At 37.2% G+C, this 25,261-nt stretch overlaps 2 protein-coding genes across 4 annotated transcripts in view; both read left to right on the forward strand.

The window, feature by feature from the left end:
- Positions 1–18,331, forward strand: part of Atr (ATR serine/threonine kinase) — a 133,903-nt gene extending 115,572 nt beyond the window's left edge. The window contains exons 42-48 of the mRNA XM_008856344.3: positions 1,282–1,425; positions 5,325–5,475; positions 9,234–9,390; positions 9,495–9,648; positions 10,873–11,024; positions 16,853–16,958; positions 18,105–18,331. Of these exons, the coding sequence (XP_008854566.1) occupies positions 1,282–1,425; positions 5,325–5,475; positions 9,234–9,390; positions 9,495–9,648; positions 10,873–11,024; positions 16,853–16,958; positions 18,105–18,278 (1,038 nt within the window). The 3' untranslated portion in view covers positions 18,279–18,331. The remainder of the gene's footprint in view (positions 1–1,281; positions 1,426–5,324; positions 5,476–9,233; positions 9,391–9,494; positions 9,649–10,872; positions 11,025–16,852; positions 16,959–18,104) is intronic.
- A 3,453-nt stretch (positions 18,332–21,784) lies between these two features.
- Positions 21,785–25,261, forward strand: part of Xrn1 (5'-3' exoribonuclease 1) — a gene marked incomplete in the record, with an annotated part of 152,837 nt that continues 149,360 nt past the window's right edge. The window contains 1 exon segment of one of the 3 annotated variants that reach the window (XM_029557814.1): positions 21,785–22,006. In XM_029557814.1, coding sequence (XP_029413674.1) covers positions 21,932–22,006 — 75 coding nt within the window. 3 annotated transcript variants of the gene reach the window in all.

Below are 25,261 nucleotides of genomic sequence, written 5' to 3' on the forward strand. Positions count from 1 at the left end.
CCAATTTATTTTTACTCTTAAGGCCGTTTGAGGATCTGTTCCTCAGGAGTCACATGGGCTTGGGAGGAGCCCCTGGCTCCTTTTACGAGTTCCATCTATGTGAACTAAGTCAAAGGTCCTGCTCAACCATGGCTGGCTTCACTTGGAAGCATGGAGGAAATGATTCTTTTTGTTGACCCTCCTCTTTGTAGACTGGACACTGGCTCAAGTCCATCTTGTGGGGCCTCCTTGGCCTCCTTGATCAAGAGAACAGGTGACCCACAATTACAGGACACTTTGACTGATGCTCATAGTCCCCTGGAACTAGTCAAACCAGGAGGGCAAGGAGCAAAAACTGTCCTTTATGTCCCTCTGACCAAATTAGTATAGGCCTCAAAGTATGTCTGTTAAACATCCAAGAAGGTTAGTTCTACCAGTCTGGTTCTTTTAATTACCATGTGCCATGTAGATGAAGCTTGGGCAAAGACCAATTGTTCTCAGATAAACCTTGCCTAGACATATATTTCTTGACCTGGTATGTATAATTTGTCATTAGGTTGTTGGACTAATATGGTTCCCTCTGGTTTTTAAAACTAGGCATTATTTATCTCTCGCATTATCTAACCCCTCCATCATGGTTTACCCAATTAAGGTTTTGTTTTTAATTTAAACAGTGCTTCATTTTACTTATTTTGCATTAGGTAGACTTAATTTTAGAGGTTTCTTTTTTTTTTTTCTGTCTTTTTGAGATGGGGGTCTCCCTGTAGCCTCAGCCATCCTGGAACTCACTATGTAGACCAGGCTGGCCTCAAACTCACAGAGATCCGCCTGCCTCTGCCTACCGAGTGCTGGGATTACAGGCATGTCACCACGCCTGGCCTCTTTTATTACTTTCAATCGATAAATATTTTTATTCTTTGAAATGTTCATGCATTTATAAATGTATTTTCATCATCTCCTTCTACCATTATAATAACCATTGTTTTTTGCTATTCAAAATTTTATGACTGTTTTCAAAGGGACTCCCTAAATATATATACATAAGTATTTGTTTTGCTGATAACATTGGGTTCTTTTTACTTCATATCCATTCCTAATGGGTGAAGTATGTCCTTATTCATAGACAACTATTCTTTTTTAGCTTCTTGATAGCTAAGGTAACAAAAAATTTAAATACAAATTTATTGCATACTATTAATTATTATCTTTTTATTATATGATACATAACTCAATACTTATAATATTTAAATTAAAAAAAAGAACTTTGGCCTTGGCTTAACTACAGTACTCATTATTTTTTAGGTGGAAGTTCTTTCTTCTCTTCAGAAACCAAAGAAGATCTCTTTAAAAGGCTCAGATGGAAAGTTCTACATCATGATGTGTAAGCCAAAAGATGACTTGAGAAAGGATTGCAGACTAATGGAATTCAATTCTTTAATTAATAAGGTTTGGAGATAGTTTGCTTTTATTTTAAAAATAGGAAAATCATTATCAAAGTGATATGGACTTCTAAAGAGTAGACTGCTAAATCACTCTTTTTAAAAATATCCCTCCAGAAGACCCGGGTTCGAATTCCAGCACCCACATGGCAGCTAACAACTGTCTGTAACTCCAGTTCCAGGGGATCCAACATCCTCTTCTGTCCTCTGCAGGCATTGCATGACACGGGTGCACTTACCTACATGCAGGCATAACACTCGTACCTATAAAAAAATTATAAATAAAATATTTTTTAAAAATATAAATAAGTAAATAAAATAAAAATATCTCTCCAGCTGGGAGTGGTGGCGCATGCCTTTAATCCCAGCACTTGGGAGACAGAGGCAGGAGGATCTCTGTGAGTTCAAGCCCAGCCTGGCCTACATAGTGACTTCCAAGCCAGTTGGGGCTATAGGAAGACCCTGTCTCAAAAAGAACAACAAAAAAAAAATTAAAAATACCTCTCCATCTCCGCTAAATTACTCTTTAAAAGAAGAAATGAAATGTACATTTTCATTTTCTCATTTTTGCGATAAAATTTACATAATGTCATTTCAACCATTTAAAGTAAATTTCAATGCCATTAAGTATATACACACTGTTGTGCAACCATCGCCACTATCCCTTTGAAAAAATGCTTTATTAATATTCCAAATTTAGGCTGTATCTGTTAAACCACTACTCTCTGTTTCTTCTCCACAACCAATGTCCAGCAACTGTAACACTGTTTTCTACCTCCTTTAGTGTATCACTTTGGGTACCTCATAAGTGGACTCATCCAGTATTTATACTTTTGTGACTGACTTCTTTCATTTGGCAGTATGTCTTCAAGATTCAGAATTTCATTCCATTTAAAACTGAATAATAGGGGCTGGAGAGATGGCTCAGAGGTTAAGAACACTGGTTGGTCTTGCAATAGACCCGGGTTCGAATCCCAGCACCCACATGGCAACTAACAACTGTCTGTAACTCCAGTCCCAGGGGATCCGACAGCCTCTTTTGATCTCCGTAGGCATTGCATGACATGGGTGTACTTACCTACATGCAGGCAATACACGCATACACATAAAATAAAATAAAATTTTTTTAAAAGTTAAAAAAAATTGAATAATCTACATAAAGAAAATCCTACATTTTCTTTATGTTTTGTGAACACTTAAGTTTCTTCCACATGATGCTTTGAGCAAGTATACCAGTATCTATTCAAGTCCCTGCTATCAGTCTTTGGGGGTATACATCCAGAAGTGAAGTTATCCGTTTTACTTTTTTTTTTTTTTTTTAACATTTACTTCTAGAGAAAAATAGAAGACACTAATGGTGGAAAACATTTTCTCGGAGCATACCTTTTTTATTTGTCAGGATTTATTTGGGTATTCTCTTTCAGTGCTAGAAAAAAAAATTAGGTACTGTTTCATCATTTTACTGTTGAGAGGTAATGGTTAGCAATTTTTTGGTTCTGTTGGAAAGTGCTTGTTATCTGTTCAAAGATGGTATGAGAAATCTAATTAAAGGTTTATTATTAGTCAAGAGTGGTAGCACATGACTGATCCTACAACATAGAAGACTGAGGCAGGATGGTCTCAAGGGTAGATTACAACACATTTTGACCTTGACTGAAATGTAGCGCTTATCATAATTTAGATTTCTTGCTTCTCTTCAGAAACCAAAGAAAATCTCTATAAAAAGCATTCAATGGAAGGGTCTACAACGTGATGTTTAAACCAAAGATGACTTAAAGGATTGTAGACTAATGGAATTCTGTAAGGTTGCTAACAAGACTCTATCTCAAAATAGCATCAACAAAAAGTTAGTTATAAATATTCAATCTTTGGGCTGGAGAGATGACTCAGGGGTTAAGAGCACTGGCTGCTCTTGTAGAGGACCCAGGTTTGATTCCCAATACCCATGTGGTCGCTAAGAGCCATCCATGACTCCAGTTCCAGGGGATCCGACACCCTCATCTGACCTCTGTGGGCATTGCATGACATGGGTGCACTTACACATACAGGCAGTGCATTCATACACATTAAATAAATACATAAATAAATTAAATAAATAAATAAGTGGAGACAGGCAGATCCCTGGGGCTCAGGGTCAACCAGCCATACTCTAAAATGATGGAACTTCATTAATTTTTCTGCAAGCTGTGGAAAGCAAAGGCAGGCGGATCTCTGTGAGATTCTGGTCCACATAGTGAGTTCCAGGCCAGCTGGGGCTACAGGGAGACCCTTTCTTAAAAAGGCCAAAGGAAAAAAAAAAAAAAAAAGTTTTGTTTGTTTGGTTTTTCAAGACAGGTTCTCTACAAGAGAGAGGCCCAGGCTGGCCTTGAACTCACTATGTAGCCATAGATGACCTTAAACTGACCCTGATCATCCTGCCTCATCTCTTAAGTGCTGGGACTACAGGCTTGCGTGCCACCAACCTGGTATGTTTTAGATTTTAAGTACAGTTATGAGTTGGGGATGTTGCTCAGTGGTAGAGTGCTGAATGCCTGGGATCAATCTCTAACATCTACTCTCTACCCACCAAAAGACAATATAGCATGTTCTTGATTTAACCAAATATAATTTAAAAATTAATACTATATACTCATTTCAAAGGCACTATGGTAAAGAGGATTAGTTTTCATTTAAAATGTTGGTTGGTTAATTGATACCTTAACAGATGATTAAACCATTAATACATTTTTACCAAAGCTCCTTGAGTATTTTTCTGGTTTGAGTGTCAAATGACCTGGCTTTAGTTAATAAACTGACCTTCTTAAGTTTTGGCACTGTTAAGATATTCAACTTCTAGGCCAGGCATGGTGTGGCATACCTTTGATCCCAGCACTTGGGAGGCAGAAACAGGGGGATCTCTGTGAGTTCAAGGCCAGCCTGGTCTACATAGGGAGTTTCAGGCCAGCTGAGACTATAGGGAAACCCTGTTTCAATAAGACCAAAAAAAAAAAAATTTTTTTTTTTACTTCTTATTAACATGGTCAAATAAAATAGCCTGGTTGTGAAAACTCTCTTACAATGTTGCTTCTAGAGGCTATACACCTACTTGTATGAGATTCTGTCATACTAATTCCTAGCATTTATGAGGCCTACTTATTCTTCAGGTATTTTGTTTGGTTCCATTTTTGTTCTTTTAGTCTTTTCAGATAAGCTGTCATGTACTCCAGGCTAGCCTTAAATTGACTGTATAGCAAAGGACCCATCTCTCAGATGCTGGGATTGAAGGTTTATACCACCAGGCCTAAATTAAATGTGGTTTTGGTCAGTTCATCGTGGTTTTTAATGGAAAAAGTTATTGCTAAATTCCTGCTCTTAGTTTCCTTCATACAGTTCCAGAATTAAATGCTCTGCAATTTTCCATTATCTGGTATATCAGGATTAGTCAGATGAGATATAAAGCTTTCTTTTACTGGTGATAGTTCTGAATTGAAATTATTATAATTAAAGTTCAAGAATAAATAAAATTTGAGGATATCATGTAACTCATGCTCTTTTTTTCATGTATTTTTAGGATAGAATTAAAACATTAGTCTCTATGCTTAACATTTTAGTGTTATCTGTAATGCAGGAGAAAATAAAACAATACTATTTTTTCATTGTTATCATTACAACTACAATTTTTTAAGCACAATATTCTGTCACAGTAATAGTGAAGAATTAAAAAGAAGGAATTCCACAAGTCATATTTAAGGTTTAGAAATAGAGACATTATCCCAATTGTTTGCGCCACTAAATTACTCACCTTTACCTCATTATAGGCCTTCATCAGCACTTTTCCTATGAAATAAACAATAGATACATTGTATATGACATTAGAATATTTGAATTCTATTCTATTTTTAAAATTTCTGTATATGTTTTTCATAGAGCTTAAGAAAAGATGCAGAATCTCGTAGAAGAGAACTTCATATCCGAACATATGCAGTCATTCCACTGAATGATGAATGTGGAATTATTGAATGGGTGAACAACACTGCTGGCCTGAGACCTATTCTGACCAAAATATATAAGGAAAAGGGTATTAAATTAATTGTTATGCTATAAGTATGTAATATGGGAATGTTAGCTACAAACATGTAAAATATAAACATAGTTTTTTTTGTTTGGTTCTTTTTTGGTCTTTTTGAGACAGGGTCTCTGTGTAGCTCCAGCTGGCCTAGAACTCACTATGTAGACCAGGCTGGCCTTGAACTCGTAAAAATCCGCCTGCCTCTACCTCCCGTGCTGGGATTAAAGAATATACAGAAGCATGTAAAGTCTTTGCTCCTTCCTTCTCTCCCTCCTTTCCTTCTTTTGAACAATTCCTCTTTTTTAATTGGAAAAATATTTGAGGTAACTTACAAAAAACAGTCTTAACATTTATTTTTCTAAGAAGTTAGCAATTCTGAAATCAATGGATGTGTCTTTAGAAAATATGTAAATATTTTGTGGGTAACGAAAGCTAGTTTTTCACTGTCATTGAAAAGAAGGAAAGTGCTTGACTCCAATAAAAGACTGTCCTAATGCAATAACTTAAGCAAAGGTGATGATGATGATATTAATCAATTATAACCCATGAAATGAAATAGACATATATCCATACTGATGTAAAAAAAAAATACTTGAATAAATAGGTTAAGTAGGTAAAGCTTTATTGTAGTAAAATTGGAATGAATAAATGTAGTATTGAAGAAATTAGCAAACACTATAGGAATAGCTGTTATGGGCAGTGATCATGAATGGGTGCTAAAATTAATACACAAAAATAGCTGGGTGTGGTTGTGCAGGCTTGTAATCCTAGCACTCAGGAAAGCCAAGGCAGGAAGATCATGAATTTCAGTGCTAGTCATAGCTGCATAACAGCTATACCCTGTCTCAAAATAAAAGTGGTAGAGTGCTAGAGAGAGGGCTCAGCAGTTAAGAGCACTGGCTGCTCTTTCAGAGGACCTGGGTTCAGTTCCCAGCACCTATATGGCACCTAACAACCATCTATAACTAGTTCTAGGGGATCCAATGCCCTCATCTGGCTTTTGTGGGCATTGCATGCACAGGTACACTTAATATACATGCAAGCAAAACATTCATACACATAAAGTAAAAATAAATTTAAAAAAGTTAAAGGCAAAAGGATAGGAAGAAACAGATTATCTGTGAAAGTACTTTCTCATAATATACTAATTGTGACAGGAAAAAAACGTAGTAATGTTAAGATATAGTATCTTTATAATAGAGAAACAAAATATATCAGATCAGAACTCTTAAATAAGTAATGAGGAGCATACAAGTTTTCCAGACTTGATAATATTAAGGAAGCATGATAAGTGAATGCAAAATAGGAGAAAAGGTATCCTAATGAAACAATTTAGTGAAATTTGAATTAGTTCTTAAGGTCAGTTAATTATACAGTAATAATAAGAATGTCACAATTTAAATGTACTATAATGAAGGATATGAGCATTAAGGAAAGTTGAGTGAGCAATATACAGGAATTCAATTTATCATGTCTTCCACTTTTTGTAAATCTAGAATTATTTAAAAATAAGATTTTTTTCTTTTCTCTTTCAAAATAAATTGTTTTGAAGCTGGGCATGATGATTCAATCCTAGCACTTGGGAGGCAGAGGCAGGTGAGATTGGGGCCATAGAGAGTTCAAGGTCTGTTGGGGCTACAGGGATATGCTGTCTTAAAAAATAAAGCAGAGCAAAATCAAAAATTAGAAATTTATGAAATGCATCAAAAACAAATAGATCAAGTTATCAGAGTGAAGTACAGAATAAGGCTATGTGTTTCAGATTGCTACCACAAAAATACCACAAACTAGATATGACTTAAACACAAAAAAATATTGTCAGTTTTAAAGCAAGAAGTGCAAAACCAAAGACCAAAATCATTAGGACCCTGAACTTGGAGTCCTCATTTTTTAAATCCTAGCTTCTGGTATTCTTTGGCTTGTAGCTGTATCATACTACTCTGCCTTTTGTTGTCACATAGCGTTTTTAAAAAGAATTTTAAAAATGTATTCTTTGACATTTCATACATGTATACAATGTATCTTAATCTTTATGTCTCCTTTTTTTAAGTCTGTGTGTATGTATGTTCATATGTGTGAATTTGTTCAAGCCTATACCACAGCACACGTATGGAGATCAGAGACAACCTTGAGTGTCAGGTCTTGCCTTCCTTGTTTGAGACAGAATCTTTTGCTGCTTGCTACATATGCCAGACTAACTGGCCTACAAGCTTTTGGAGAGTCTTCTGTCTCTGCTTTCTATCTTGCTGTAGGAGCACTAGGACTACACATAGTTACATGGGTTCTGGACATCTGAACCCGTATCCTCACACTTGATGGCAGGTACTTTACCCGCTGAGCCATCTCCACAGCTTCCCCACTTCCCATAAGGATATAGTCATTGGATTATTGAATTACAAACCCACCTTAATGATCCCATCTTAACATGATTCCATCTGCAACAACCCTATTACCAAATAAGATTACATTTTTTAAACATATATTTTAATCCATAACAATAAGAATAATTTAATCCATAACAATAAGAAGTATTGATAAATTACTATATTATTGGAATAATACTTAGCATGTTATATATATATATAATTTCATTTTTTATTAACAAGCCCAATTATCTTTATATACATTGACAAACAACTAGTTCAAGTTCACATGGTGAACATCTTGAACTGAAACTCACACTCTATCAGATTTTAAGGACTTTGCTGTTAACTGAAGGATGAAATGTTGTGTAAGGTGTAACTATGGATCTCTTAAAAGATGGTTTTCCATTTTTATGAAGATGGGTGAACTATGCAACAAGTGAGATTAAAAACCTCAAATGCTAAGCTTGTCCATAAGACTTTTATATCCAGATGATTTTCATTCTAAGGCTTAGCTTTAGTAAGAATCAATAACATGGGGACTGGAGATATGGCTCAGCAGTTAAGAGCACTGACTGCTCTTACAGAGGACCTGAGTTAGATTCCCAGCATCCACATGGCAGCTAACAAGCAACCATAACGCCATTTCCAGGGGATCTTTGCCCTCTTCTGACCGCCTCGGGCACTGCATGGCAAGGATGCACTTACACACATGCAGGTAATACACTCATATACATAAAATAAAAATAATAAATAAAATATTTTAAAAAGCAAAACAATTTCTTGAAAAAAGAATCAGTAACATGCTAGGTATGGTGGCACAAGCCTATAATATCAGGACTCAGAGGGCAGAGACAGGAGAACCACCACAAGTCTGAGGCAGCCTGATTTCAGACTAGCCATGACTACAGAATAAGACCCTGCTTTCTTTAAACAGTAAATAACACTTTGAATCCCTTAGACTAACCTCAAAGTAAATTATTCCTGAGTACCAGTATGGGCTTCTTCCTAGTGGCTCGATGTATCCCAGTATTGCATCCTGGTTAACAGAAATTACTGTAATTCTAGAGAGGATGGCAGCATTTTCATAGTTCCAGAGCAGCTAGTCACACCTGAATTTTTCTGAGTTTTATATTCTGGAGTTACTTAATCATACATCACTGATTTTTGTTTACATTAATTTTCATCAATAAGAGGCTATGTTTTTGATAAGTACTATGGGAAAATATATGGCTTATTATTTTATTATAATATGAAGTTGTGAGCTCATGTATACATAATATTTTTCCATTCCTGGTTTTCAGTTTGGGTAAAGTAGACATTTCCTGGCATATTTTAACAAAAATTATTTTGCTCCTTTTCTCATTTGGCTGTGTGAGTAATCAAAATCATTCTGCCTTGTAGGAATGTATATGACAGGAAAGGAACTTCGCCAGTGTATGCTACCAAAGTCAGCCGCTTTGTCTGAAAAACTCAAAGTATTCCGAGATCTTCTCCTGCCTAGGCATCCTCCTGTTTTTCATGAGTGGTTTCTAAGAACATTCCCTGATCCTACATCATGGTAAGTTACCAATAATATAATACATTTCTATGGTTGAATGTTTTATTTTTTAATTTTTACCTCATTTGGCACAAAGATATTTAATAGACATTTTATTTCTTAAGGTACAGTAGCAGATCTGCATACTGCCGTTCTACTGCAGTAATGTCAATGGTTGGTTATATCCTGGGGCTTGGAGACCGTCATGGTGAAAATATTCTTTTTGATTCTTTCACGGGTGAATGTGTACATGTGGACTTCAACTGTCTTTTTAATAAGGTATGATGTAACTTACTCTAGTTAATTGGATGTTTTCCCTCAATTTCCTCTGCTTAACACCAGTTCTCCCTAGATATACCAGTTGGCCATACCTGTGTGACACTGGGTGTTTCTTGGTTGGTACTCATCAATGGGTCTTTTAAGAAGGCAGTGTAGGATACAGAGCAGTTAGGAGAGTATGTGAGAGCTAGCACTGAACATTTAAGTCCAAATGCACAGGTTCAAGTTCTTAGTTACTAGTTCTGTGAACATGGGGAGATCAGTTTATTTTACAGAGACTTAGTTTTATAAAGTCAGAGTTGTCTAATATTTCCAAATCTGGCGGCATATAAGAATTATCTAAATTAGAAAAAATTTAGGCTAGGATGTAGTTCAGTGGTATAATACTTACCCACTGTGTGTCAGGCCCTCAATTCATTCCCTAGCAGCTAAATAATAGTAACAATAATAATAATAATAACTACAAGAAATAGTACCCAAATGGTCCTTGAGAATACGTTTAAGGCAATTAGACTTATCTACAAGAACTTGTTTAATTTTCTAGTATTATAATTCTGGAGGGAAGATTGGTAAGCATCTCAGTTTCCTTTTTCCCTGTCTTCTTTGGGGTTACTTTCAGCTGTCACAGGAAGATAAAAAAAAAAGTTCATAGACTCAATTGACAACAGCTTAAAGATAATCCTGTGTTATAGATCAAATCATACAAAAATGGAATTTAGGATACATCCTTGGAGGGACAAAATAGTCATAAGAAAAGAAGTCAAACAGTGTCAGAAGTAAACAGCTGAACTAAGGAGATTCATTTCCTGTCTGAGGGAAACATCCATAGATATTTCTTTTCCCTCCTGTTTTTAAGTGATAATTGTAAAGAAAAGAAGAAAAATAGAGAATAGTTGTATATTATTCAAGAAAGATGTTAAGGAAGTTAATGAGACTAAATATTGAATATATAAAATTATCCATAATAATGTTCACTTTACCAACTCGGTGAAAGTGAATCATTCATTTTGATTTTATCTAAAATCAAGCCATGGTTTCAAGTTGCCCAAAAGCAAATGTAGAGTCATGTAGCTCTCTCCATGGTAAACCTCTTAATACCATTACATAAATATTTTGAGGGTAGTTTTGCGCTTTTCTAAAGGAGTCTAGACATGAAATTCCAAACTCTTTGAACAAAGACTTTAAAATTTTATCATTACTATATAATAAAATTCTGTTTTTTAGGGAGAAACTTTTGAAGTTCCAGAAATTGTACCATTTCGCCTGACTCATAATATGGTTAATGGAATGGGTCCTATGGGAACAGAGGGTCTATTTCGAAGAGCGTGTGAAGTTACATTGAGGCTGATGAGAGATCAGAGAGAGCCATTAATGAGGTAATGATCTGTTCTGTATATAATCTAGTAGTAACCTTGAATGTAAAATCTGCTCCTTTAATAGGTTTTCTTTAAATGGAAATCACTTTTGAGTTAGCTGAAATATATTTTTAAAAATAATAGCTTACCTGGGCATGGTGGTGCATGCCTTTAATCCCAGCACTTGGGAGGCAGAGGCAGGCGGATCTCTTTGAGTTCAAGGCCAGCCTGGTCTACATAGTGAGTTCAGGTCAGCTGGTACTACAGGGAGACCCTGTCTCAAAAAGACAAACAAAACAAAACAAAACTTAAGGCTTGGCATGATGACCTACACCTGTAATCCAGCAGTCAGAAGACAGAGCCAATAGAATCACTGCAAATTCAAGGCTACATAGTGAGCTCTAAGCTAGGCTGGACTACATTGTAAGACTTGCTCCCCCACCCCAAATAAAAAAATAAATAAACAGCACTTAAGACCATAAAATTTACCCCGTGTAACCTCAGTGGTTTTACTTTATTTACACTATTATTATCATTCACAATTTTTTTTTTTTATTTTGGTCTTTTGAGGTAGGATCTCCCTGTAGCCCCAGCTGGCCTTGATCTCAGAGATCTGCCAGTCTCTGTCTCCCAAGTGCTGGGATTAATGGCATGTGCCACCACACCCGGCCAGCCATTCACTAATTTTAGGGCATGTTCAATCCCCAACACAAAGCACTTCCATAGGCATTAGCATTCATTCCCAATTTCTTCCTCCTTTTCTCCTCCCACTAATCTTTCTGCCTCTCTGGATTGACTGTTGTGGACATTTAATGTCAGTGGAATCATATAATTTGTGACCCTTTATACCTATCTACTTTGATTTAGCATAGTGTTTCCAAGGCTCATCATGTGTAAGTGCTCCATTTTTTCTCATTGCCAGTAGTATTCTATTGTAGGAAAAATAGCACATTTTACCTGCTCGTCCTTTAGAGTATTAGTTACTTTTCTGTTGCTGTGAAAAATACCATGACTAAAAGCAACTAATAGAAGGAACACTATTTTGGTTTATGGTTCCAGAGGAAGCATCTGTAATGGCAGGGGAGGAATGGTAGCAAGCAACTAGAGCAGCAAACCTAGAGAGCACATCTCAACCACACAGGCAACAGAGAGAGCAAGCAGGAAGCAGGGGGAGGCTATAAACCCTCAAAGCCTGCACACAGTGATATACTCTCTGCAGGAAGGCTGCACCTCCTAAAGGTTTCAGAACCTTCCCAAACAGCACCAACAACTGGGGACCAAGTGTTCAAATACATGAGCCTGAGGGGACATTTCTTATTCAAACCACAAGTTAATAGACATATGTATTGGTTCTGCCTTTCAGCTCTTGTGAATAGTGTGGCTGTGAACATAGTGTACAAGCTTTATTTAGATGTATGTTTTCAATTCTTTTGTGTATACTTAGGAATACACAATAATAAAAGTTACCTTGAATAACTTTTAAATTGATTTCCAGAGCAGTTATAACAATTTTATTATTCCATTAGTAATGTATATGGGTTATAATTTCTCCACAGCTTTACCAACACTGATAATTGTCTGTCATTTATCCATCCTACTGGGTATGAAGTAGTATCTCATTATGCTTTTAATTTGCCCTTCCCTAGTGAACAGGACTATTGAGCATCTTTTTGTTCACATATTGTCCATTTGTGTCTTTGCATAAATTCTGTTCTTTTGGATAGGGGTACATTTGTCTTTGTTACCCTTAAATTCCTGGTCTAAATGTAGACACATACCACTGTACCATTTTTTTTTAATTGGGTTGCCTTTTATTCTTGAATTATAGGAGTTGTTGTTGTTGTTGTTGTTGTTGTTGTTGTTGTTGTTTTGAGACAGGATCTACCTGTAGACCCAGGTAGCCTGGGAACTCACCATGTAGACCAGGCTGGCTTTGATCTCACAGATTTCTGCCTGCCTCTGCTTCCCAAGTGCTGGGATTAAAGGCATGTGCTACTATGCCCAGATCATAGGAGTTCTTTACATATTCTGAACACAAGAGCCTTCTGACACATATATGATCTGCACATATTTTCTCTTATCATTTTACTTTCTTGATGATGCCTTTTCAAGCATAAAAGTTAACCCAGGGCCTTTCACATGTTAAATACACACTGAAGCACACATTACCACCAATCTGTATCCCAGTCAAAGTGTTTAATTGATAAAAGTTTATATACTTTTTTATTTTGGTTATTTTTGATATCACATGTAAAAAACTGCCTCATTGAAGCTCATGATTTATACCTGTTTTCTCCTAAACATTTTATAGATTTTGCTCCATTTTAATCTTTGATCTGTTTTCAGATAGTTTGTGTATAGTGTGAAATAGGAATTCACATTCATTTTTTCAACTGTGCAAATTCATTTGCTTTAGTACAATTTTGTTTTGTTTTGTGGTGTGTTGTGTTTTGTGGTGTGGTGTGTTTTGTTTTGTTTTGTTTGTTTTGTTTTGTTTGAGACAAGGTCTTACTATGTAGCCAGGGCTGGATTTGAACTCACTATGTAGGCCAGGCTGGTCTGGAACCTATAGCAATCCTCCTGCCTCTGCCTCCCAAGTGCTAAGATGGGATTATAGGCATGTGTCACCACACCTGGCTACCAGTTTTTGAGGAGTCTTTTTCTTCATTTAATTGTGCTGACATTTTTGTTGAAACGATAGCTGGCCTTTCAGCAATTTTAGTGATTTCTGTGTTTAACTTTGTGCCAACTACCATTGTCTTGACTATGCTAGTTTTATAGTAAATACTGAAATCACAAAGTGTTGAATATTCTTTGTTCTTTTTCAATATTGCTTGACTAATGAGAGTCTCTTGCATTTCCTTAAGAATTTTAATCATCACATCATCTTAGCAATTTCTCCAGAATGCCATCTTGAATTTTGATAGGAATTTTATTGAATTTGTAAATACGTTTATAGAGTATTGCCATCTTAACAGCATTAAGCTTTCTGAACTATAAACCTGTTTTCCCATTTATTTAAATATTCATTAATTTCTTGTAACAGGGTTTCATAGTTTTAAATATACAAGTCTTATATTCAGCTTTTAGAAGTTTTATTCCTAGACTTGGGAGATGGTTCAGTCCATAAAATGCTTGCCTCACAAGTGAAAGATCTGAATTCAGATGTTAATTTATTTTTGGAGTATTGACTGCTAGTTTATAGAAGTACAACTGATATTTATATGCTGTTTTTTGTACCCTGAAACCTGCTGAGCTTATTTGGTCTAATAGTTATTTTTGTGGATACCTTAAGATTATCTCTCTGCAGCAGAAAATCATCTGCAGATAAGGATGTTTTATTTCTTCCTTGTCAATTTTAAGGCCTTTTCTTTTTGTCTGATTGTCCATTTTAATCAATATGAACTAGATGGAGCAAGGGGAATTTTGTAGATCTTAGAGATAAGTCAGTCAGTTCCTTTAATTTGGTATTGCACATGTGCAATTGGAGGTCAGAGGTTGACATCTGGTATCTTCCTCAATTGCTCTGCACTTTTTAAAAAAAACTATTTTATTATTTCACTTTATGTGTGTAGGTGTATTGCCTGAATGTGTTTTAAGTGTACCCGTGTTGTGCGATGCCTGAGGAGATCAGAAGAGGGTGTTGAATCCCTGGAACTGGGGTTACAGACAATTGTTAGCAGTCGTGTGGGTGCTGGGAATCATACTCAGGTCTGTGTAAGAGCAGCCAGTACTCTTAACCACTGAGCCATCTCTTCAGCCCTTCTGCACTTATTTTTTGAAACAGAGTCTCTGTCTGAACATGGAGTCACTAATTATGCTAAACTGGCTGGTCGTAGAGCTCCAGTCATCTCCCTGTCTCCACCTCCACAGTGCTTGGGTTACATACACCTACCACTTCTCCTGGCTTTTTATGGGTACTGAGGATCTGAATTAAGGCCCTGAGGCTTACACAGCAAGGACTTTACTGAATGAACCATCTCCTCAGTCCAGGACAGTGAATTTTTAAATAACTTTCAGTTTCCTTTTATATTGATATATTTAAGAGCTGTATACTAGACATTATGGTTGAATGCTGTAGTCAGTTAAACATAGATAAGGACAAAGGCAAATCCCCTTCAGAGGAAGTCATCATTTTATGAATCACCAAGAACCCTATATTTTGATAATACATCCAAACAAGTATTTCCCATGAGTAGCTGTAATTGATTTTTAGATCACAAAAGAAAGATTTGGGCTGAATCTGTATGGTAACTGTAGGTATTGTATATTTCTTGAGCATGGTAGAAGATAAAATTAATATTTACCAGTTCACAGTCTACATCTTGAGATATCACACAGAATTCATCGTACTCTCCCAGTACACCTCTGACTCTCTTCCATCCTACCTCCCTAACTTTCCTTTCCCCTTGCCCTCCTTTCACTCCAAAATGGTAATTTCCCATAAACTCCTGAAAATGTAGTATTGTATAGTAATATAGCTTGGGAAGTTATTACCATTATCTTCTCATCCTTCGTGTATTTTTTAAAATACATTTATTCAACAACAGTGATATACCGTAGAATTATAGTTTAAAAAAAAAAAAGGGTAAGTTTCTCAGGGTTTTCAAATTCCTGGCATATTACTCTTTGAGATTCAGGGACAGTAAGTATTCCTAAGAATTCTCAGACATTTCGAAATTATGATTATTTTAGACCTACTTCTAACAATCGTCACTCCCTTACTTGAATATCTTAAATTCTTTAATATGCCTTTTGTCTTTTATTATTAACTTTTCTTGTTCTCCTTTCTGAATATGATACTATACCCACCTGTACATTAGTTTACACATATATACGTATACATTATAGGCTAGGATCCACATATGAGAACATGATATTTTATTTTTCTGAGTGATGTCACTTAATAATATACATTCGAAGCCCATTCATTTTCCTGCAAGTTTTGTTACTTCATTTTTCTTTAGAGCTAAACAATAGTCCACTTTCTATGTGTACCAGATTTCCATTATCCAGTCATCTGTTGATGAACAGGTAGGTTGGTTCAATTTCCTTGCTATATTGAATGCAGTAGCAATAAATATGGGGGTGCAAGTATCTATGGAAAGGTAGGAAGTTTTCTGGGTATATGCCCAGGAGTCAAATAGTTAGATCATGTTATAATTCTATTTTTAATTTTTTGAGGAGCCGCCAAACTGGTTTCCACAATGGCTGTATTAATTTGCACTCACAACAGCAGTAAATAAGGTTTTCTCTTTCCCCACATCCTCTTCAACATTTGCTGTCAGATTTCTTGATAATAGTCATTCAGACTGGAGTGAGATGGTATCCTCAATTCCTACATGAAATTAGAATGTTTCTGCAAAGCAAATTATCAGCAGAGCAAACAGCCCACAGAATGGGAGAAAATCTTTACCATCTCAGACAAGAGGCTAATATCCAGAATTTTCAAAGAACTGCAAAAATTAAATACCAAGGAAATAAAACTGCCAATCAACAAATAGGGTAATGAATGAATAGAAAGTTTTCTAAAAAAGAAATACAAATGGTCAATAACTTTTTTTTTTTTTTTTTTGGTTTTTTTGAGACAGTTGCCCCAACTGGCCTGAAACTTGCTGTGTAGACTAGGCTGGCCTCGAATTCATAGACATCCACCTGCCTCTGTGTGTGCCACCACGCCCAGCTTTCAATAACTTTTTAAAGATGTTTGACATCCCTAGTCATCTGGAAAGTGTAAATTAAAACTATTTTGACATACCGTGTATTTTTTAAAGTATTGTATTTAGTAAGATTTTTTTTTTTACAAAAATAACATATTATTGCTATACTATATTTTGTTTCACTTTTAGTGTCTTAAAGACTTTTCTACATGATCCTCTGGTGGAATGGAGTAAACCAGTGAAGGGGAATTCCAAAGCACCACTGAATGAAACTGGGGAAGTTCTCAATGAAAAGGTTAGTAAATGCTTCAGCTTGATACAAGCTAATACTTTATCTCTCTTCAAATGAGAACTGATTCCAGATATTATCAGTGACCTAAGTACTGATTACTCTGAAAGCTAACATTACTTGAAACTGCAAAGTTGACAATTAGAATACATTGACAATGATTTAATTTTTCTTTTTTTTTTTTCTTTAGGTTCTTGGGATTGAACCCAAGGCCTTGTGCATGCTATATACATGCTCTAATTAATGTTTACTGCCCCAGACTAAATCCTCAACCTAAGATTTTTTTTTTTTTTTTTTTGGTCTTTTTGAGACAGGGTTTCCCTGTAGCCCCAGCTGTCCTGGAACTCACTATGTAGACCAGGCTGGCCTTGAACTCACAGAGATCCACCTGCCTCTGCCTCCCAAGTGCTGGGACTACAGGCGTGTGCCATCACGCCTGGCGAGAATTTTTTTCAAACCATTCTGTTTTGCCTTCTAACATGCTTTTCTTAAGAGAAATATATAGAATTCTAAAGTTGTTCACTTAAAAACTCCATTTACATGCACTAACATCATATTAGAGCATTGTTGCCATGATTAAAATATTCAAATATTTAAGTACTAACACTTTCAGAATAGGTTGTTTTTTTTATTTGCTTAGTTTTGCTTTGGGTGGTGGAAGGGAATGAAACCTAGGGTCACCTATACAACAGGCAAGCACGCAAACACTGAGTTATACTCCTAGCCCTCAAAATAGACTTTTTAAATGATTACTTTTCTGGAATTGTGATATAGAAAGAGTTCCTTGTGGTTTTGGTGTTTTTTTTTTTTTTTTCAGTCTTTTTGAGACACGGTCTCCCTGTAGTCTCAGGCCAGACTGGCCTTGAACTCACAGAGATCCGCTTGCCTCTGCTCCCAAGTGCTGGGATTAAAGGCGTGCACCACCACGCCTGGCCTCCTTGTGTTTTTTTAATACAAACATGTTCACTTAGCAGATGTTGAATCATGTGAACTTCAAAGTCAGTATTTGAAGTAATTGCATTTATTTCATTCTTTTTGTTCTTATTCCTACAAAGGGGTATTGCTTAGCAAAACAATGACATTAATTAAATACCAAGAAAATAACATTACATGTTATTGGGTCCATAGCTTTAATGACTTTCTATTTTTTAGGCTAAGACCCATGTTCTTGACATCGAGCAGCGACTAAAAGGTGTAATCAAGACCCGAAACAGAGTAACAGGGCTGCCGTTATCTATTGAAGGACACGTGCATTACCTCATACAAGAAGCTACTGATGAAAACTTACTATGCCAGATGTACCTTGGCTGGACCCCATATATGTGAAATGAAATTATTTCAAATATGTTAATAATCTAAAATGAATGTTATTAATCAGTGGTATGTCTATTTAATTCTAGCGTACAAAATACATTTATGTTCCCTAAACAACTTCTCTTTCTCTCTGAACAGTATTTAAAATACTGTGTTCAATTCTTAAGAAACACCCCTTAGAATATACTGTGTATTCTAACTAGAGAAATAGAACATTGTGTTCTCATAAGAAAAAATAATTGCAAGAGACTTAACTTTATTTTTACAATTTTAATTGATTTCCTTTTCAAAGTGGGGGCATACATTTTCGTTTGAACAATAACAGAATTATTGAATTCATACTCTGGGAAGGCACTGTACTAGACTTAAGCGTACAGCTACGTCTTCTGCCCTGTAGGAAATGATAGTACATTATTGAATTCATTTCATAAAACTTTCCCAGTGCATGAAAATGTGATTGGGAAAGGGAGAGAAATCCAAGAAACATGAACATGAAAACTAAACTATGCAATTGATTTATTTTGGGGGTGCTAGAGATTAAACTCAAGATCTCTGTCATGCTAGGTATGTGTTCTACAATTAAACCCCAACCCCAACATTCTGTTATTTTAAATGCTGGTGGTGTGCCAGAATACACAGTATTCATGGAAGACACCAATACTTAAAATTCTGCAATATTTTAAAATTAAAAAATTTAAATGTCTTTAGGGTTTTTCTGTACATTCTCTTATAGATTAAGATGAAAATAATTACAAAGTAGTACATTTATTACAATTAAGTAAATGGAAAACACCTACATTTAAAACAAAGATGACTACTTAGTAGAACTGTTCTTTTTGGTTTTTTGTTTTTTCTCATGAGCAGAAGTGTAATGAGGTAACACATGGTAAGCAAGGATGCATGACTGAAAACTGAGCATATAATTTCCTATCCAGAGCTTAATGCTAGGGTATTATGGGTAGAGTAATTAGGAAATCATTTTTCAGCAGTGTGTTGTGTATGGGTGTGTTTTGCATTCTAATTTCATTTTGGTGTTTATTCATATATTTTAAACCTTTTTTTTTTTTTTTTTTTTTTTTTTTTTTTTTTTTTGGTCTTTTTGAGACAGGGTCTCCCTGTAGCCCCAGCTGTCCTGGAACTCACTATGTAGACCAGGCTGGCCTTGAACTCACAGAGATCTGCCTGCCTCTGCCTCCCGAGTGCTGGAATTAAAGGCATGTGCCACCACACCTGGCATTATTTTAAACATTTTAAAATTAATTTGCACTGATGTATATTCATTGTACAGAGCACATTATATATTTGTATGAAAAGATGTGTGGATCCTTTCATACAGATATATAATGTGCTTTGAACATATTCCTCTGATACCCCTCCCTTCCCTCCCCCCACTTAGTAAACCCTTGTGTTTCCCTAGATGGTGTCATTTCTACTTTTATCTCATACATGATTTTAAGTATCTCTATGAAATCTAGGGACATGGGGCTGGAGAGATAGCTTAGCAGTTAAGAGCATTGAGTGCTCTTGCAATGGACCCAGATTCGACTCCCAGCACACTCATGGTGGCTAACAACCATCCATAACTCCAGTTCTTTCACCTTCTTCTGATCTCTTCGCACATGAGTGCACTTACACACAAGCAGGCAATAAACTCAAACATATAAAATATAAATAAATAAATAATAAAACCTAGGGACCACATATGAAAGAAAACATATTTATTTTCCTGAGGCAGACTTAATTCTCTTAATATGGTTATCACCAGTTGAATCCATTTTCCTGCAAATGATAGAGCTTCGTTCTCCATTAGTGAAAAAATTCTATATGTAATTTTCTATATCCATTCTCCACAAAGAATCATTTTTCAAATAAAATGCTAATCCAGTCTTTTACATTCAGGCCAATATTAAATGCTTTAAATTCTTTTAAGTATTTCAGCCTGATTTTCATTTCCCAAAGTGACTTTTTTTTTTTTTTTGCCAAATCTGCACCTGTACAAAGACAGTGGCACTGACATTTCAGTCACACACACCAACACTAACATTTGGAAGCATTTGAAACTGCTTTATTGTTGGGTGAGTTTGTAGACATTGAGGAATACCTGGGTATGAGTCTTCTCCATACAATTTTTGCATGGAACCTGAAGTCATGTTCATGGAGGGTTCCCTCTACAAAAGATGGACAATGTCCTTACTCCTGTGGAGTTCAAACCATACTCATGAGTGCCAGGCAATACCCAGGAAAGAATTAAGTAACTTCTGGGAGTGCTTATGAGGAAAGTCACACAATAGCAGTGTCAGGTACAAAGGTTAAAATGTGGAATGCTCAGGGTGGCTTCTGGGTCTGGGCTGAGAGCCTGGAGCTTGTTATGTAGATGAGGATCACCTTAAACTCTTGGTCCTCATGTGTCCACCTCTCAAGTGCTGAAACTTGAACTGCTATGGCTTGAACGCCATGCTAGGCTTTTTGCGTTTTAACGTTTATATTTTTTATTTTTTAATCGAATTTTGTGTATTTCATACACATCTTAATCTTTGCATCCTCCCATAATCCCCCCCCCATTTCATGCATTCTGTCCTTTATGTTAAGGTCTATGAGTCGTTCTTTAAATATCATTTATTATTTTATGTGTAAGAGTGTTATGCGTGCATGTAAGTGCACCCAAGTCACGCAATGCCCACGGACAGAAGAGGCTGTCAGATCCCTGGAACTGAAGTTATGGACAATTGTTAGCTGCCATGTGGGTGCTGGGATTCGAACGCCGGTCTTTTGCAAGACCTGTCAATGTTCTTAACCGCCGAGCCATCTCTGTTATTTAAGACAAGGTCTTAGCTGAGGATGACTAAGAACTTCTGATACTCCTTATATGTTTCCCAAGTCCTGGGATTTACAGGCTTGCAACACCACACCAGGATTCTGCTCTTTGTTTGGGGGTTTGTTTTGAGGCAAGGTCTCAAAGAGTTGGATGGGGAGTAACCCAAAGTTTGGGTTTGCTTAGGTAACTGCTATATCACAGTCACCGTCTCATAATGAAAAGAACTTTAAAAGAAAATAATTTTTAAAAGTTGGTGGCGCAGGCCGTTAATCCCAGCACTCCGGAGGCAGAGGCAGGCGGATCTCTGTGAATTCAAGGCCAGCCTGGTCTACATAGTGAGTGTCAGGACAGCTGGGGCTACAGGAAGACCCTGTCTCAAAAAGACAAAAAAAAAAAAAAAGTTACAAAAAAGAAAATACTGTAGATTTACATTACTCAGAGAAAATAATTTCCTCTCGCAAAATAAACTGAAACCAAACTAACCAGGAGCATTCCAAATCCGCATTGAAAAATAACTGAGTTTAGCAATCCAGGAGGCCAGGAGAAAAGCAGTGTCCAGCACCCTCCGGATGTTCCCTTCATGGTCTTCAGGCCATCTTCAAGTCCACATCTCAGGCACAGCTCTAAACTGCCACAAAAGCAGAACACCGCCTCCACCGACCTGGAAGGATAGCCGGAAGTGGCTCCGCCCACCAGCGCCGCGCGGTCGCTCTAGGCTGGAGGGCTTCTCTATGGTCCGACGGACCCTGTGTTGTCATCCTGCAAGCGACGGCAGGAAGCAGCGGGGTAGGCCCCGGCGGGGCGTTTGGTTTCGGATCAGTACTGGCTGGAATTAGTGTCGACGGTCGACATGGGAGTCCCCAAGTTTTACCGGTGGATCTCGGAGCGGTATCCCTGCCTCAGCGAAGTGGTGAAGGAGCATCAGGTGGGTGAGCGCCGGACGCGGCGCGGAGGCCCGGCCCTGCGGGCCTTTCCGAGCCCCGGGCTTCCCAGCTGCAGGCTGCTGGTTCCCGGACTGACGGGAGGCGGAGGGAGGGGGCAGGAGGTCTGAGGCCTCGGTGAGGAGTCGTTCCGTTCCGAGGCTGCGAGGCAGATTCCGTTCCTGGGGCTTCGGCCGGGACTCGCGGCTGGTCTGACAGCTCTGTCTGGGCAGAGCCTTCCGCAGCTTGTGAAAAGCCCTGGGTGGGGACGCAGTTACTCCGCGGAGCTGCAGAAGTGTCGCTTTACCTTAGGCTGCGAAGCTGAGAGGATGCCTTCTCGGGTCCCTCATCCCACGCAAAGCCACCGACCCACGTACAAACAGTAACAGCCACCCCTGTAGTGGAATCCCCACGAAGAGTAGCATCTCACCCCTAGAGCCTGGACCGGCCGATGTGGCCGGTGGCTCGTATTTGTGATACCTTTCGATACTCAAGCCCCCAAATAGCGCCAACCCCTTTTGAATAAACAAAAGGGGGATGCGGGATGGAGGCTTGGGGGGCTTAGCGGCTTCAATGTGGCTGAGGTCGGAAACATTATTAATACTTTGTGTATAATTACTCCTCAGCAGCATTTATGTGGATTCATTTGTGTATTTATATATTGGGATATACTTGCATATTTTAAAAATGGGAAGAGGAGAGAAAGCAATCCTTTAATAGGTAAACTAGACTTTGGGTGATACTTTACTGTGTCACAATGACTTTGATAACTATTTTGTCTGTTTTGCAGATAAAAATCGTCTTTGAAATTTGTATAGCTAACTGAATTGCTTGTGATAGGTAGCGTTGTATTAACACCGGGAGTGGACAGTTGCATTCTGGTTTAATTTTTTTATGATACTTACAAGGATAGAGTCTAGTCTCTGCAAAGGATTCCTTTGATGTGGGATTCTAATGAAAATTAACATATGAAAACAAACTTTAAAAAATTCCGAAGTGCTAGCTTATGTTTTGTTTATTTGAAGCATAGATTGGGGTAGATTTAGAGGGACACTTATTTCCAAAGAGGATTAAAAATAGAGACAGTTAAATGCTTTTCCTGGATCTTTGATCAACAAAAATTTGATAGCACATAATTTGTTCATTGACATTTATTTCCTATACTCTTTGGCACAGACTTTTGTTTGGTGAAACTATCTTGGATTCTCTATTCTCTATTCTGTTCCTATAAAAATAACAGTCTTTTAAAGACTACTTTATGTCGTAGACAGTAAGGATAGATTTTGTGAAAGCTTTACTGTAGATAGAAATTGGGACTAAGGATTGCTTTAATATATCACCCTGTAAGTAAATGTTAAAGCTTGGTGCGTCAGAGTAATGTCTTCCACAAGTGTTTGGTTACAAAGAGACAAAAGGGGGTCCAAGGAAGATGGCCCAGTGGATTAAGTGCTTGCTGCACAGTCATGACCCAAGTTTGGATCCCTAGCACCTACCTAAAAGCTAGGAGTGGCATGCAACACCTATAATAGTACCAGTGCTAGGGAACAGACACACGGATCCTTGGGGGCTCGCTGGCCAGCTAGCCCAGCTGAATTAGTGAGCTTCAGGTTTGGTGAGAGACAGTCTCAAAAAATAAGGTGGAGAAGCAATAGAGGAAGATACTAGAGTTGACCTCTGGCCTCATGTGCCTACATAGGTGAGTCCCCGAATACACTGGAGGGAAAGGATCAGAAGGAGTATGTTTGGGGAAGAGAGTGAGAATGGTATCAGCACAATTATTTTCAGTCTTTGAATCCTAACATGAAAACAGAAAGAGAAACTAGCTAGTAAACTTTAAATCCATAAAACAATTGCAATAAACCCTGTGATACATGTTTCCCCATGATACATCAGAGTCAAAATACTACTAGATGAGGGCAAAGTACCAACAACCCCTAGACAGAGGTACAAAAAGAAAGAGGAAGCAATGCAGAAATACATGCTGAACCTGCCGACAATTCCATAATACCCAATAAGGAAGTATCGTTAAAGACTGCTAGCCAATTACAGAACAGTAACTAAAACTAGGGGCTTTAGTCTCTTCAGGACTGACTGGGTCTACCATAAGAAAAAGCAGTATCCCACCTGTAAACTCTAAAAGCAGACCTACCAAGATGCTACCCTAAGGAGAAGTGGCTGGAAATAAAATGAAATGTTATCACAGAAGGGACAAGTAGAGATAGAGAAAAAGGCAGCAGATAAAACTTAGGAAGAATTAGAGTGAAGAAATCTGGTCTTTTTTTTTAAATAACTTTTTTAAAATTTATTTTATAACCACATGATTAGAAGCATTTCATTACAGCTATAACATATTCAATAACAATTTCCAGAACAAAGATACATCTCTTTCAAAAGTGGCTGCAAATTTTTAGGTTCACAGTTGAATTAATACAGTTATACAATATTGAACTCAGTATAAACCCTATAAGACATAAAATTGAATGACTTTTTAACCTTTAAAAAAGATCTCCATTTCATTTTAAGATATACTGTTTCCTTCAGAAAGACTCATTTTTAATGCTGCTAACACTTAGCTGTTTGCACATGCATCTCTAATCTCTATGTATCTGACTATTATTAGTCACAGTCGGTTACATTTGGATTCTTGACACCTGAGTATGGATATAAAGTCATCAGGTAGATTTTAATGGTTATGTTTATCACCTCTACTAACATGGAGTAAATTTTTATGCTTCCTCCTCAAATATAACTTATGTTTTTAATTTATTGGTTTTATGTGTGTGTATATCATACAGAACATCCAAAACAGTCTCATTCATCTATATACCCACTTCGCGAATGGCACCCTCCCATAGCCGCCCCCCCCGCCCACTGGAGCCCATATACTCTGTCATCCCTGTCACTGTCCACTGTGTTGTCTTGTCCAACCGCTGAATCTAGTCAGCCTATCTAGAGTTCAGTCTTTTAGGAAGATCAGCTGTTTCTCATCTAGCCGCAATCAGTTGTCAATATTCCTTTCCCAGTTCTATGCTGGGTTACTGTCTGGGAGTCTTTTGGGCCACCCTGACCAACAACTCAAAGGAAGGTATCTCCTGTTTGGCATTGTTTCTTGTTATGTAGCCTTTAGCTCTACGTATGGACTCTTAAAAAATTATATTGACCCCTTTAATCCTTGGGTATACTTTCCTTTTGGGTGTTTAAGACCCTACAGTTGACCCAGATAAACCAATTTATTTTTACTCTTAAGGCCATTTGAGGAT

Source organism: Nannospalax galili, unplaced genomic scaffold (assembly GCF_000622305.1).
Source record: "Nannospalax galili isolate Female #2095 unplaced genomic scaffold, S.galili_v1.0 scaffold708, whole genome shotgun sequence".
In the NCBI taxonomy this organism is placed as follows: domain Eukaryota; kingdom Metazoa; phylum Chordata; class Mammalia; order Rodentia; family Spalacidae; genus Nannospalax; species Nannospalax galili.